This window comes from Neopsephotus bourkii, unplaced genomic scaffold (assembly GCF_033783945.1).
Source record: "Neopsephotus bourkii isolate Nb327-2 ecotype Australia unplaced genomic scaffold, CSIRO-AGI_Nbou_v1 NB_196, whole genome shotgun sequence".
Classification (NCBI taxonomy): Eukaryota; Metazoa; Chordata; class Aves; order Psittaciformes; family Psittacidae; genus Neopsephotus; species Neopsephotus bourkii.
Window position 1 is genome coordinate 5,277,764 of NW_026900709.1, and position 14,139 is coordinate 5,291,902.

Below are 14,139 nucleotides of genomic sequence, written 5' to 3' on the forward strand. Positions count from 1 at the left end.
TGTTTTTAAGCTGATCATACTGAAAAATGGTTGAAAGCTATGTAGATCTAAAAAACAAAAATCAGCCTGAGTTGCTCCAAATAGTTTTCCCCAAAACTGCCTTTTTTTTCCCTTTACAAAAACATAACTAGAATATAAGCCCATGCAGCAGTAAGATGCTCCATATGTTTTATCTGTATGCAAATGCAAGCACAGCTTCAAATTTACTGTTAAGTTGCAAGACTGACCAAGAGTTAAATATTTTACATTATTAAACACAGCAAAAATTAACCCTTTTTTTTGCTGGATGAATATTTAGAAGTCTAGATGCACCCTGCAAACAACTATTTCAAAGGCAAGTGTCTCACCTGGAACCCATCCTACAGAGTGACTGGTAAGAAGAGGCAGGCATATATACAATAGCAGAATTGTAGCACAGCATAAGAAAGCTCAGCACCTCAAACCTGAAAAGAGACAAGAGCAAAACCTTGCATGGTTTTAGTTCTTAATACTTCAACAGAATTTAACACAAAAATTGTACAACTTAAGTCTCAAAAAATATCCCACAGGAAAAAGTGCCAGGGGTAAACACACAGACCTTGCAATCCTCCTTCATTATAATTCACTAACTTGAAACAGGCTATTAAAGGTTCAGTATTAAACTCTTAAAAATTACTGTTACTGAAAACCATTAGTGTATGCAGGAACTATGGAGGAAATGGCATATAGCATAATACTTGGACAAAGTTAGAGCTGAACAAGTCTGCAATACATTCAAAATTATTTTATTAAGTTTTCCCACAGCTGGCTTTAGACAAAGATACAGCTGGCAGTCATACAACAGCAGGGCAATTTTTCTCATCCCTAGTTCTATCTATCCACTTCGCTCCATCCCCCTTTTCCTGTGGAAAAAGCAATCACAGTCTCAGAGCCAAAGCTGAATTTTGTTATACTTCCAGGAAAATTTGAGTTTGCAGACATAAAGCAGATATTCCTGGCAGACACAGAAATAACAAAGAAGTTACTCTCTTCTAAATTAACTAGTAGAAAAACATAGAAAGTTGGAATAAACAATAAAAATACTGTACCTCAAGATTACTAGGACTGTTCCTAGATCTATTTCCAAGCACTTAATGCTGAGAAAAGGACTGAGCAGGTAATATGTTTGGTCTTCATGTTTAAGGACTTGTTGCCTGCCTAGTGAAGGACCTCTAATGTCAGAACACACCCACCTACCGGTTCTGTGCTGTGAAGGTTTCTCTTTGAGGATGAAGATCACTGTAAACTACCCTGATGAGATCATGCTGACATAGAGCTCCTTCAGTTAAAGCCATGGATCCAATAGTAGAGGGCTAGTAGTGGGTGAAGGGAGAAGGATGGAAGAAGGGAGAAACCAAGTCATTAAGTAAAAGGCCCCCAAAAGCATTAAAACTTCTAAACACCCAAGCCAAAAGACTCATTTGTCTTGTGACCTTTAAAAAGGAAGATTATTCCAGAATACAGTGTATCTAAAAACATTACCTGATTTTGTTATTATAAACAGCTTCCATGTTTACAGCAATAGAGCAGGTGAGAGCAATTTTCAAGTTTGGTTCACATATCCATTTATAGTAAATTTGTCATAATTGCATAGACTTCTCATACAGCAACAGTAGAGAAAAAAAAACATGACTCCAAGTTCAAACTTGTATTAAAGAGTTAGAAGACAGACTACTTTTATACTAACACATAAGAGGCAAAAAAGTAGTTGCAGCTAAACACAACTAAAATCTGTTCAAAATGGGCACTGTCAACAGAGATTCTTCAACATTTACATTTTCTTCTACTAATGCTACTGAATTAGATTACACTAATTGCAAGCTACTGACATTGAAAACTTACTGCAACAAGATGCATCTAAAAAGGTCTGCTGCATCAAATGGATCCAGTTTTCATTCTAGATCATTCTAGATCCAATTCTAATTTACTACAGCAGCTCTCTTACCTCATGATATATTGAGGGTTTAGATAATGAAGGGATGGTGAAAGATAAAACTTTGTTGTTTCCATCTTTGTCAGCAATTTCCTGCATTAAAAAACAAAAACAAAAGCCAAACAGATGTAAGGAGATAGGACTTGGAATAATTTTCAACTCTTAGAATGCATTTAGCAAGTAAGATAGGTGTAGTGATCTAGTAAGACTTAATACACACCCCAAGGTCTATGAACGCTTGCAGAATACAAGCAAATTTACATATACCTTTTATAAGTGAGAAAGACCTCTAACACAGACTGTTTTGAAGAATCAGTCTGCAACACCTAGTAAAACCAGCACTGCTCCTTGGCCAGTGTGACTTCATCAAAACCAAAAAAGAACAAAAAGCTTTTCTAAATCACCTTTACATTATAATATTTATTTATACTAGAATTGGATAGTAGAGCAAGGATAAACTTTAAGGCCCATGGATACAGGCAAATGAGGGCTGATGAATCACTTGCTGACAATGGGAGTACCTCACAAAAAAATGCATCACAAAAGGTGAAATCAAGGGGACTGGCAAAGTTTCTTCAGGCATTCTGTCCATAAGAAGTACACAGAATGTTTTCTCAGAAGGCTTTCAAAACTGGTCAGATTTTCTAGTTGCTAGGCTACTAGATAAGCAAACGCAGCAGTTTTTAAAGCAAACATACTAAGAGCAATTATACAAGACTATACTGAAAAGAAGTCTAAAATCCTGCCTTTTCATTTTGTACAGCAAATTTCCAAGCAATGAGCTGTAGTCATTCTAGTTTATGTGAAAACTTAGTCCAAGGTAGCACAGTACTTGCAGCAGGCTTTAAAGATCAGAATGGGAGGACAGTTGATAGAATTCAGCCAAACCTGAAAGATTTATCTTTGTCTTCCGCTTTTTAAGTATTAAGAAAATAACTTCCCTCTTTCAGTCTCAGCGTACGTGCAGAAAAATACCAACAACTTCAGAGAAAAACAAACAAACAATCAAAATCGAAAGAGTGGGAGCCACTGCTGATTTTGAAGTCTTTTTCTTCCTGAATCTCAGGAGAATCAAGAAATTACTGTCTTTCAAAACATATGAATCACCAACAGGACTTTTATAGGAACTGAAAAGGACCTTTTCTCAAAGGGCTAACAAAGACAAACGTGCTACTTCAACCCAGCAAACAGTACTAAAAAAATCAGCAAGCAGTTTCCAGTATTTTTTTCTATCTGAATAAATCTAAGTTAACTGGATCTTCCAGTTAGAGCTGATCTACAGACACATAAAAAAAAAATAGTTAAGAATTACAGTTTGACTGTTCTGTGTCTCATGGTATGCAGAAACATAAAACACAGTTTAAAGGAGGGGTTTACCAGGAGTGCCCTAGGGAGTAAACCCTTCCTAGTAGAGGGAAGAGCGATGTTTCAGTATAATACGTTTGTAAGTCCTGGAACACGGAAATTCCCATTAGAGAATGCCTATCTTGGCAGTATTCCTAAATTTATCTAACAGCCTCATAACATTGTAACAATAAACATTTCCGGGCTAAGGTAAGGATATAAAAAAACACATTTAAGAGCCAAATGTTATCACCTACAGTTACATTAACTTCTTAAAATAACTTACTTGTTCCACTCAAGACAACTATTTACCTCAAATGTACACAGACATGTATCTAAGCACTAGTATGCAGAGTAGTTTCAGCTTCAAATTACACTTAAAAAAAACATACTCAGAGAGGGGGATGGAGGGAAGTGGCACATGAAGATTGACCAAGCATATTGGCCTGATGATCATCTCCATAGAAAGCTGTATTTTTCCACATTAAGGAGGGCTACTTAATTTCCTTACAAACAGAAGTATAAGACAGATCAATAAAGCCCATGAGATGATCCTTTTTAGTTAAAATGTCTGTCAACAAAAGATTATCATAAAAGTAATAAAAAAACAAAACCTTTGCAATCATGTTCTTACTAAACCTTCATTACATTGTGCTTTTCTGGAGATTAAACATGCTTTCACGTAAGCGTATTATAATTTCAAATATATTGTTTCACTAATTTACTTTATCCCTAGTGGTCAGCGATGCAAAACCTGAGATCAAAGTTTGCCTCATGCATTCCCACTCATCTCACTTACCAAGTTGTAAATGCCAAGCAGCAGCGCTTCAATGCAACCATTACTCTGCCTATCCCTGCTGGCAGTAAGACGCAGATATACCCAGATCAATTCTGGCAAAAACTGCAGTGTGAATCTCTTGAGCCGAACCTCAGAACTACGGTACAGTTCAAACAGCTGGTGGCAAACAGGCTCCAGGAGCTGTAGAAAGGCAAAAAGGCTAATGACTTTACTGTTAGGCTTCTCTAACAAGGGAGAATGAAACAGCAAATACAGGGGCTGTATCATATAGCTACTGTAGCCAGTAAAAAAGATGCTCCTTGATAACAAGTGAATGAACCAAAATGATATCTGCATTCCTTTAAAGAAAATCTGTAAGGACAGACCCAAGGGACACTGGTATGCAGTACTGGGAAATGTGGTCTTACTACAAACACTACAATCTTGTACTTTGAGAACATTATTCCTCAGTATGAGACTTATTTTTCATACATGTACTAATTTAAGACATGTGACAGACATGCAGCTTGAGCTACATGCACCACAAAACTTTTATGTTGCTGTTGTAATGTTTCTAAAAGTACAAAGGTTAAAGACTAGCTGGTTTCAGTACAAAAATCAAATAAGGCCCTTAACAAGTCAGTATGATACAAGCACAAGAAAATCCCTGCTATTGTAAGATTCTATAATGACAAACTATTAGTTAAGCACCCATAAAACATAAGGGGGAGGGGGGGGAGGGAGGGGAGGGAATTCAGCATCCGGAAAAATGGGGGCATCCATGTAACCTAAAGCATCTGTGTTCATATAGCAGATTTACATAGAAAATAGAGGCCAGAATCTCAACTAAGTGTTCTGTTCTTTATAACCACATACGCTTTATGCAGCTCTCATATACATATACAAAATCACAGAATAGTTAGGGTTGGAAAGGACCTCAAGATCACCTAGTTCCAAACCCTTCTTCCAGGCAGGGTTACCACACATTACACCATGTCACCCAAGACTCCATCCAATGTGACCTTGAACACCACCAGGGATGGAGTATTTATCACTTCTTTGGACAACCTGTTCCAGTGCCTTACCATGTTAATATTAAAATTAAATTACATATATAATTTTTTAGAGCAATGCTCTTTCCCTAATTTGTTTATTCATCAAAATCTTAGTAACCAGAATTTCCTGCAGAATCCACTGTCACTCTTCTGTTATGCTGTATGAAGATGTACTTCTGCAGTTTGTTGTGAACCATCCATCCCCTCAGAAAAAACACTTTGAGGAAGTCCCTTGCTATCAGCAGAGGGGCAGACTTTTTTTACACATGACTGATTTCAATGTTTGGTATATGTGCAATGCTGTAAATCTGTACGACTGTGTAACTTCACATACACTTATTTAGACTTACATATTTTACTCTTGCATATTAAACATACAAAACGTCAATCTGACAGAATTTTCTATCAAAATAGCCACAACAGAGGAAAGGGTGAATGCATTAGATCTGTTTCTAACATATAGTATTCTTGTCAGTGAAGCATGCCATTTTAATTCACTGATTACGTAAGCCATAACATGACATCTACATAGAATAAAACTTTGCTCTCAGACAGATCTCCTATTATACAAGGCTCTGGGTATAAGTACCTTGTGTAACAAGGCTTCTGATTAAGAGCCTAGTTACTCTTAGCTAGAAGCCTGCTTTTACAACTGAAGCAATGGGAGACTCACACATGAGAGGGAAGGAAGAAAGGTGACACTGACAATGTTGATACAGAGTAAGAGAAGTCCAGTCATCTGGAGCACAAAATTTTTTACAAGCCATATATGTAAAATACCTTTCCACTTAATTTTTGTTTTGGGATCTACATGAAATTAGAAGCCCATAAATTTTTTATTGCAATCATTTTAGTAAAATGATGCTAGGGCTTTCTCTATCAAGTAGAGCATGTATTATTTTATCTAGTATATTTATTCCAGCATTTCATACCTACTTAGCACTTTACGTTCAAGAGATGCATAAGTATATTCTTTCTTAATGTTTACTTAGTAGAAACTCATATCTAGAAGTGATACTATCAAAACTATCTGTTACAGTAAATGTTCAAATCCTCAGAGACAGAACTCTCTCTTTTATAAAAGGCCCAGCACATTTTAGATGTTCAAATTAAAAAAAAATAAAATTGGTTAATGAATAATTCAGAGATCACTGAATGCATTTGTAGGTTTTCTTTTAAAGAAAATAAAAGCAAGAAGCTAGTTTCAAGAAGTAGAAACCTATGGAAATAATAGATACAAAATATTTGCAAGGAGATAACAGGTGCAAGAAAAGCTAAACAAATATTACCAGAAACCAGATATATACAGCAGCATTGCTATAAATGGTGCTTCTATTAGATTAGAGATGACAGCAGCCCAAAGCTGTTTCCTTTTGAAGTTAGCCATTAAAAACAGTGGAAGAGAATTTACTTTTGCTAGTCAGATGAGATTCAACCAGAGCAGTTACTGAGTTTATTCTATGTTCTTTCAAACAAAGATTTTATAATCTTTTTTTTTTTTTAATAAAAATAGTGAAACCATACTCCCTAGAAAGATACAAGCAATATCCAGTCACTGGTGCTGCAAGCATGTAAATACTCCTCATTTCTCACAGTAGTCATATTAGTTGTGCAGAAGGTTTAACAACTGCAAATTACTTAGATGAAAACCTGGAAAGCTGTTTATAGCAACTACTGTATCAGTTTTGGTACATTCAGAGCTTTTAAGTCCACAAGAAAAAGCTGCCATCATAAAAATGCTACAATGGAAATGTTTTCAAAGGCACAAACACCCAAGTTTTTCTTATTAAAGTATAGTATGATATCTCCCACCTGGAAACACAAAACTTGACACTGTAAGAAAGAACAAGTATTTCCCTTGCATCCTAGTTACCTGGCTTTTCAGAGAACCAGCCTCTTCCAATTAATTTTCTCTGAATATAAATATTGAGAAGACACTGGATAAACAGAGGAAATGGAGCTTCTGTCACCAGTAGTGAGTGTATACATGAAGTAGCACGCACTTTTTTAACCAAGGAGATCTTTCAGTCCAACGTCAAAGGAAACCGAGTAGTAGCACAGCAGTCAGCCAAAGAATCCCAAGTAAAATGTCTCTTACAACCATACCCCTGATGAATAGCTTTAGTTTGGTTTAATTTGCAAGTTAGCCATATTTTGAGAGCCATCTCTTGAAGTTAAATATAATGTATTATAAAATGCACAACAAAGATTTGAAATGCTTGCCTTTCCTGATGAATTCAATAGTGGTAGAAAATAATGTGCTCATTTTAGGCTAACTATAACATAATGGGTGAAATTAGTTATTATTTGAAGAGTCAGGGAAGTGCTTGGCATTGCAAAAGTGATCCCATTTTGCTTCAAGACTAAGTTTTCCTAGTTAAATTTAAATAGCCCCACATGAATATTAAATGCTTACAGTACTTCATTAACTTAAAATCCATACAGCATTTATGTCTACAATCATAAAGCAAATCCAAAAATTTAAAATACCTAAAAAAAAAGCCAACAACCCAATACTTCAAAAGTACTTTACTTTTAAATTCAAACGTTATGCAAAAATCAATACATTACTCAGTTAAATAAGCTGTTTATGAGCAAGATCACGCTCTACTCTTTATAAAACTTTCTGTTTCAGTCAGTATCTTCTCCATATTCAAGAAAGCCAGGGAATTTCCTAAAATGTTAACTGTAACAACTGTACTGAACCTGACGGTATACTTGCTTCCATTTGACAGCTCTCAAACTGGTAGACAGCTGTCAAAAAAGACAAACACCTTGGTGACATGTTTTGGTTCCTAAGCATTCTGGTTCCATGTTAAAATAATACTACTACTCCTAAAACAAAATTGGGTGACTGCAGAAACACTCACGTTTGCTGTAAACAATTTGCCCCTTCCAGAAAATTAAAAAAAAAAAGAAAAAAAAAAGTCCTTTATGGTTAAGTTGTACTGAAGAAATTACTTGTCCAACAAGAATCCAGCAAGCACATTTTTAGCATAGTCTACCCATAAGCTTCATGTTCATAAATAATCAGTTATCCTTCTAACAAAAATGCCCTATAAAGCATATTTTTAAAAAATCTGTCACTTAAAGCTAAGTATTGCCACAGAATTATGCAAAATAGTGAATTTATTGTTGTTATACTCCTTATATGCAAATAAATTTGGAGGAGGTGCAACAAAGAAATAATTCCTTAACAAGCATAACCTGAAATTTATCACCTGTGAGTCTTAGATTGCTTATCTTACACCTGATATCAGAACCCAGCACAAACAGCAGCAGTTCCAAAGAGCAATACATGACAAGCAGTGTGCAATACCCTTAGGCTACCATTCCACCCTTAAGAAGATACTCTTTTTTGCAAATCTGGGTTGGGTTTTTTTTCCATCATTACAAAAATTAATCCAATGCTTATTCTCAAAGCAAATGAAAGCTTTTACATTTTCAGAAGTATACATACACAATTATACATATATACACCAAAAGACAACAGGAACAATGGTGGCTTCAGGTTGGAAAGAGAATAACGGTGGCTTCAATACAAAGAAAAAGGTCACAATGCAAGTAATTTGTACCACTGAAATGAAGATGACAGCTATGAAGCTTCCTGGTTTGTTTTTTTTTTCCTCGCATGAGCATTATGCAATCTCCTTTAAGCTTAATCAAGCATTCAGCTTCCAAAAGCAGCCGAGCTGTGCTTAGAAAAATACAGAACTTCCTTACTACGTACACTTGCCATTTAATTTATAAATATACAGGAGATCACAGATGATAAATAAAATATTTTGAAGCATTTCATTTGAAGTAGTTTACATAGCAGAGAACAGCATACTTGTACAATTTTTTCAGAAGTTACATTTCACACAATTTCCCAGAAATGCTCATAGCAGAAACCGATGGAACAGAAAGCTCAGTTTAATGCCATCTGCAAAATGAATTACGTACAAGGGTAAGTTAAATTTTCATTGTGTATATTTATATTTTGGGGCCCTGGTCCTGCTCTTGTTTACAGCAGTGTAAAACCAAATTACACAAACATGATACTATGATAAACAAAAGATGACCTGGTTATTTTAATAGGATTTGATAAATTCATTTCATCTTCCACTGTAATAAGCCACCAGGTGAAAGCACACTGGTCTTACCAAGTTCCACTGTAAGGCCTACTTTTCTCTTATGACTGAAAGGCATTTTATGGGCGAAAAAAAATAAACCTCATGCCACATCAAGTGTAACAGTCAGCTGTGCAAGTAAAATCTAGCAGACAGCATAAACTGTATTTCTGGGGGCAGCTGAGGTTCTGTTTTACCAGAAAGTCACTAAAGTAACTGTCAAAAAACCAAGAGAGTAAAAAGAGGAGCAATACCTGTGTTAGATTACATTAGGAAGAATTGAAGAATCTTACTCTCCATCTCCATTTCTCAATTACTCTGATTTTAGTTTCAGAGGTGAAAATATAAGAATGTGAACAAAAAATCTTTTTTAATGTCTCATACCTCATTATTTGGGTCTTGAATGACCTTATAAAGAGCTGGTACCAGTGGTTTTTTTCGGTGCAATGTAGCTGCATAGCTGGAAATTTGTGTTTCAGGTAATGCCTAAAGAAAAAAAAAATTAGTTACCCAGATAAATCAATGCTTCCAAGCATTAAAGATCTCCACAATGGATTTAGTCTCATCCCAATATTCAGAAACAGTTCCTTAAGTTCAGTAAATATCCATTCAGTACAAGTTCTTCTCCACACGAACAGAATTTGGGGGCACACACCAACTTTCAGAGTTAAACCCAAAAGCAGTTTCACATTTAACTTTCACAAAACCATTAGCACCAGCTTAATATACACACTCTCCTTCTTGATATTCTGTATTTAAAAGGCACTTTTCAAAGTCTTTATCAAATTAACCTGAATTATTTAAGAGGTCTGGATAATCTAGAATGCGCAAGCAACCACATCTGTTGATTTTGCATCCTTGGCACCTCAGCAAATTTCCAACAGCATGTAATGACTTACTATGTGTCACAAATGTGAAGAAACAGTAATTCTTTATTTAAGTAAGAGATTAATTTCATATCAGTCATGAAATAGTTTTTTTGTTTATACATTATCCTGCATTTCATTGAGTAATTATCAATATGCAAGACATCTTAAAAATACTTCACATTCTTCATGAAAACACAATTTTATGTAGACCATACAAAAAAGACCCCCAAAACAACCCACAAACAAACAAAAAAAACCAAACAAACAAAAAAACCCCAACAGCCAAATATTTTTCTTTAGTGTTTTTTTAAACTCCAAACATTACTACTGTTTTTAGTTTTGGGTTTGGTGGGGCTTTTTTGGTTGGTTGGGAGGATTTCTAATAGACAAGTTGCTCAGTTAGAAATTTGGGCAAGATTATCCAGCTGTTAGTTAAATTCTAACAGCTTGATCTATACAGAAATATATGCTTTTAAAAGAGCCACATAGTTACAGCAGCATTCTGCTCTACAACAATAAAAATAAATTTATTATGTACCAGCTGACTAATTTACATAGACCCTTCTATGCTTTCAGCATCGTAATTTGAAAGAGCAAGATATTTAAAGTGTTACTTAATGGATATTAAGAAAACAAAACAAAAAAAGTGTTCAGTGGCATAAAGTCAATGCTGTAACTATCATTCATCTCAGCTGACCTTGAATTCTGACAGCCATTCTTCCACAACACCTCGTTCTGATCCCAGCATTTTCTTACTGCTTTCGCTTTTCTCTTACCTTTTGAGCAGAAAAAAAAGATATTAAATAAAGAGTTGTAGCAGCAAAACTTAGTTTTGTAAACTCCCACCCCAATGAAAAGCTGTTAACATATTTCCAACAGAACTATATAACAATGAACAGGAAAAGCTGCATTTTGGACAACTGGTCCCATTTTCTAACAATGATTAAACTCAGATTTTTAGTCAAAAGTACTGCACATTAATGGGGGAGGAAGAAAAAGAAGGATTGAGTGCTTCAGGCCAAAATATACATTATTTAAGACAAACACATCATCCCATTCTTGCTTCCTTACCAAATATAGTACAAAGAAAAGACAAAGAGCATCATGGAACAAATCATGTGAGACATTATAATGACAATTCTAGATACAGACTGTAAAAAAGAAGTTTCTTAAAACCAGTTATTAGAAATCCTAACAGCAGAATTTTACTCCTTAAACCTCATTCTTACAGAATTTGGAGCTTCTCATTAAACAGCAAGATTTAATTCTTCTAAAAGCATGCTGGAATTCTCAGAAACTAAAATTAAAACACAGAAAACTTGCAAGGACAACTGCTGTTACTATTTTCTATTTCATACACAAGTCATCCTAACATCTTTCAATTTCACACAGATTTAATTCTCAAAGCAATAGCAAGAATTTTACAATACGAGGCATCACTGGACACTTTTGCTTGATGCTTAAATAAGTCTAAACAACAACTGTCATTTTATCTTTCTGCTTGTTTTGAGAAAACTTTGACAATGCCTGGAAGTCAGTAGGGTCCCAGAAAATTTTCATCTTAGGAAGTGAAAGGAAGCTATAGCCTAAACGTAGAGACTGAAATATAATAGTGACCTGAAAAGGAATAAATTGAGGAGACAGTAAAATATCAGTTTGAAGCCATACTAGACATATGAAGTGGTGATCCTGACTTAAGGTTTCATCAGAAGTTTATTTTTGACAGGACCTGAAGGTTAACAGCTGCCTGAACAGAAACAAGGAAGAGAAAAATCCCTGAAGGGACACCGCATTTTAAGAGACACTATGGTATATTGCTGTTGGTGATATTGCTATATAACAATAACATGCCACAAAGCTGTCACACAGTCATATATCTTCGCTATATTTTTCCTAAAAATTACAAATGTCCATCAGCTTCAAAGCCTGCTTCTTTTAGTAAATATTTTTTCCTTCAATACAAATTTTTCTGATATTCCTAACCTGAGATAGGGAAAAGAAACATTTCTACAGCCATATAACAAAATGAAGACTGCTATAATCATCTTTAATTCCATAAACATTTGTTTATCAACTTCATACATTACATTTACATTACAAGTAATGTAAAGAACATATTAAGTGCTACTATTTGCAGAATTTATTGTAAAATTTATAGGAAAAAGGCAGGTAAACATGAACTGAATTATTTACTTTCTACAATTTTCTTTTAAATTGTATTCTGAAAATTTAGGCTCAAGCAAAAATTACTCGTTTGATATAAAAGTTGCGTCATGGAAGTCCTATGATAAATGGCCTTTAAATAGCCAGACTAGATGACTGGAATCACTTGTTCTGGTCTCAGAACATAGGTGCTTTGATTTTTGAAAAGATTTGTATTTAAATATAGGTAGGTATTCAGTAAATGGAAAGTGAAGTAAGATATTAAAAAATTATTAGAAAGCTACAAGCTCAATGTTAACAACCTTGTATGAACAGGGCTACATGTAGCAATCTCACATGGCCCTTGATAGCAAGTCATTCAGAGAACATAAACTCCTGTGGGTAAGGAACTGCCTCAGATTACTAAAGCATGCTTAAATATCCTGAAAGATACAAAATTCAGAAATAACATTAATTTAAATTCAAGTGACACTTGGACAACTTACTGTAGCACAAGTGCTGAGAAATCATTCTATAAAATAACACCAACACAACTAAACAGATTTCTGAAAACAAAGGTTTCCCAAGACATCCTTTTCAATAGATACGGAAACAGATATGAGTCATCAAAATGAGGCATGGATTTAATTTAATTTAAACCACATAGGACACGGTACAGAAGAAGCTGAGATGTAGTTCATTTGGCTTGAGGGAAAAAAAAAACAAATTCTACAGAAAGTGCAACATTCAATTTTACCTCTTTAAAGAAGTCAGTTTTCTAAAGGAGGAAGAGGAGGAGGAATGCAGCAGTTTTTCAACCTGGGATGCATTTGTCAAGTCTTCAAGTACTGCCTGTTTTCTGAAAGGTAAAAAGAAACTCTGATGATCACAAATAAGGAGAAATATAGTAAAGCAACAATAATGCATATATTTTTTTGATCTTAAAAACTGAAGTTCATCAAATCCATTAAAGCATATGCAGGTCCATCTGTCACAAAGGAAGCTGCAGTAAAAAAGAAGAAAAAACCCCACCACAAAACAATAAATAAATAAATAAATAAAACAAAAAAAACCCCACACAAACCACAACAAACCCACACAAAAAAACCGGACAACAAAACCACTCATCATTTCAGCAGGAAGGAGGAATTGCCTTCATCTAAAAAGACAACTGTCACCTATGCGGAAAACCAATTTGTAGTGCACAGTACTACAAGCACGCTAGGAAAGGAAAACTGAAGCACTGGGTCTTACAAAGAACAGTGCAAGAAAGATGACAGAAAATACTTCTAAAAAATGTAAGTTGAACCAATACCCTGACTTTGGAGAACAAATTCCTTTTAACTGGAATATATTAAAGACTATTCCTTACTATCATTTTCTTAATACCTATTCCTTACAAAACCAAAATTTCAATATCATTACAAAAATCATGTATTACACTAAAGAGTTCATCTTTCACTGAACAATTCCCTCATGCTGAGCATGAGGTAAACAAGACACAAATGACCCCACTCTAGGTAAATTAGAGTTTTACTCTCCATTTCAGTATATGGAGATCTATAATAGGAAACTGAAGTACATGAACAATTGGTGTATTCCATTCCATACAGCTTCTTCAATTACTTATTTTTTTAAATTACTAAAAGACTTCCCCTGTTAACTAGAGGTAGGTTAACAGGAGGTACCATCCTTTTCAGGCTACACTGTGACTGCTTTTATCACAGGATGGTATACACAAACCAATGTCCTCTATGAATTTTCAAAAATCAGCCACTGTTTTTTATTTTGTGTTTGGTTTTGTGTTTTTTTTTTAATGCAATTCCTTGCAGAAATCTTAAATAACAGTTGTGAATTAATTAAATTCAAATTGTCATCTTCTTTCCCT

At 34.8% G+C, this 14,139-nt stretch overlaps 1 protein-coding gene across 5 annotated transcripts in view; it reads right to left on the reverse strand.

Moving 5' to 3' along the window:
- Nucleotides 1-14,139, reverse strand: part of LOC133225299 (hyccin 2) — a 76,408-nt gene that overhangs the window by 40,429 nt on the left and 21,840 nt on the right. For all 5 annotated transcript variants that reach the window (XM_061377554.1, XM_061377526.1, XM_061377517.1 and 2 more), the window contains 7 exons: nucleotides 13,009-13,110; nucleotides 10,807-10,885; nucleotides 9,625-9,726; nucleotides 4,095-4,274; nucleotides 1,964-2,044; nucleotides 1,216-1,331; nucleotides 348-443 (listed from right to left, as the gene is read on the reverse strand). In XM_061377554.1, the coding sequence (XP_061233538.1) occupies nucleotides 348-443; nucleotides 1,216-1,331; nucleotides 1,964-2,044; nucleotides 4,095-4,274; nucleotides 9,625-9,726; nucleotides 10,807-10,857 (626 nt within the window). In that variant the 5' untranslated portion in view covers nucleotides 10,858-10,885; nucleotides 13,009-13,110. Of the gene's footprint in view, nucleotides 1-347; nucleotides 444-1,215; nucleotides 1,332-1,963; nucleotides 2,045-4,094; nucleotides 4,275-9,624; nucleotides 9,727-10,806; nucleotides 10,886-13,008; nucleotides 13,111-14,139 lie in introns of those variants that run through there.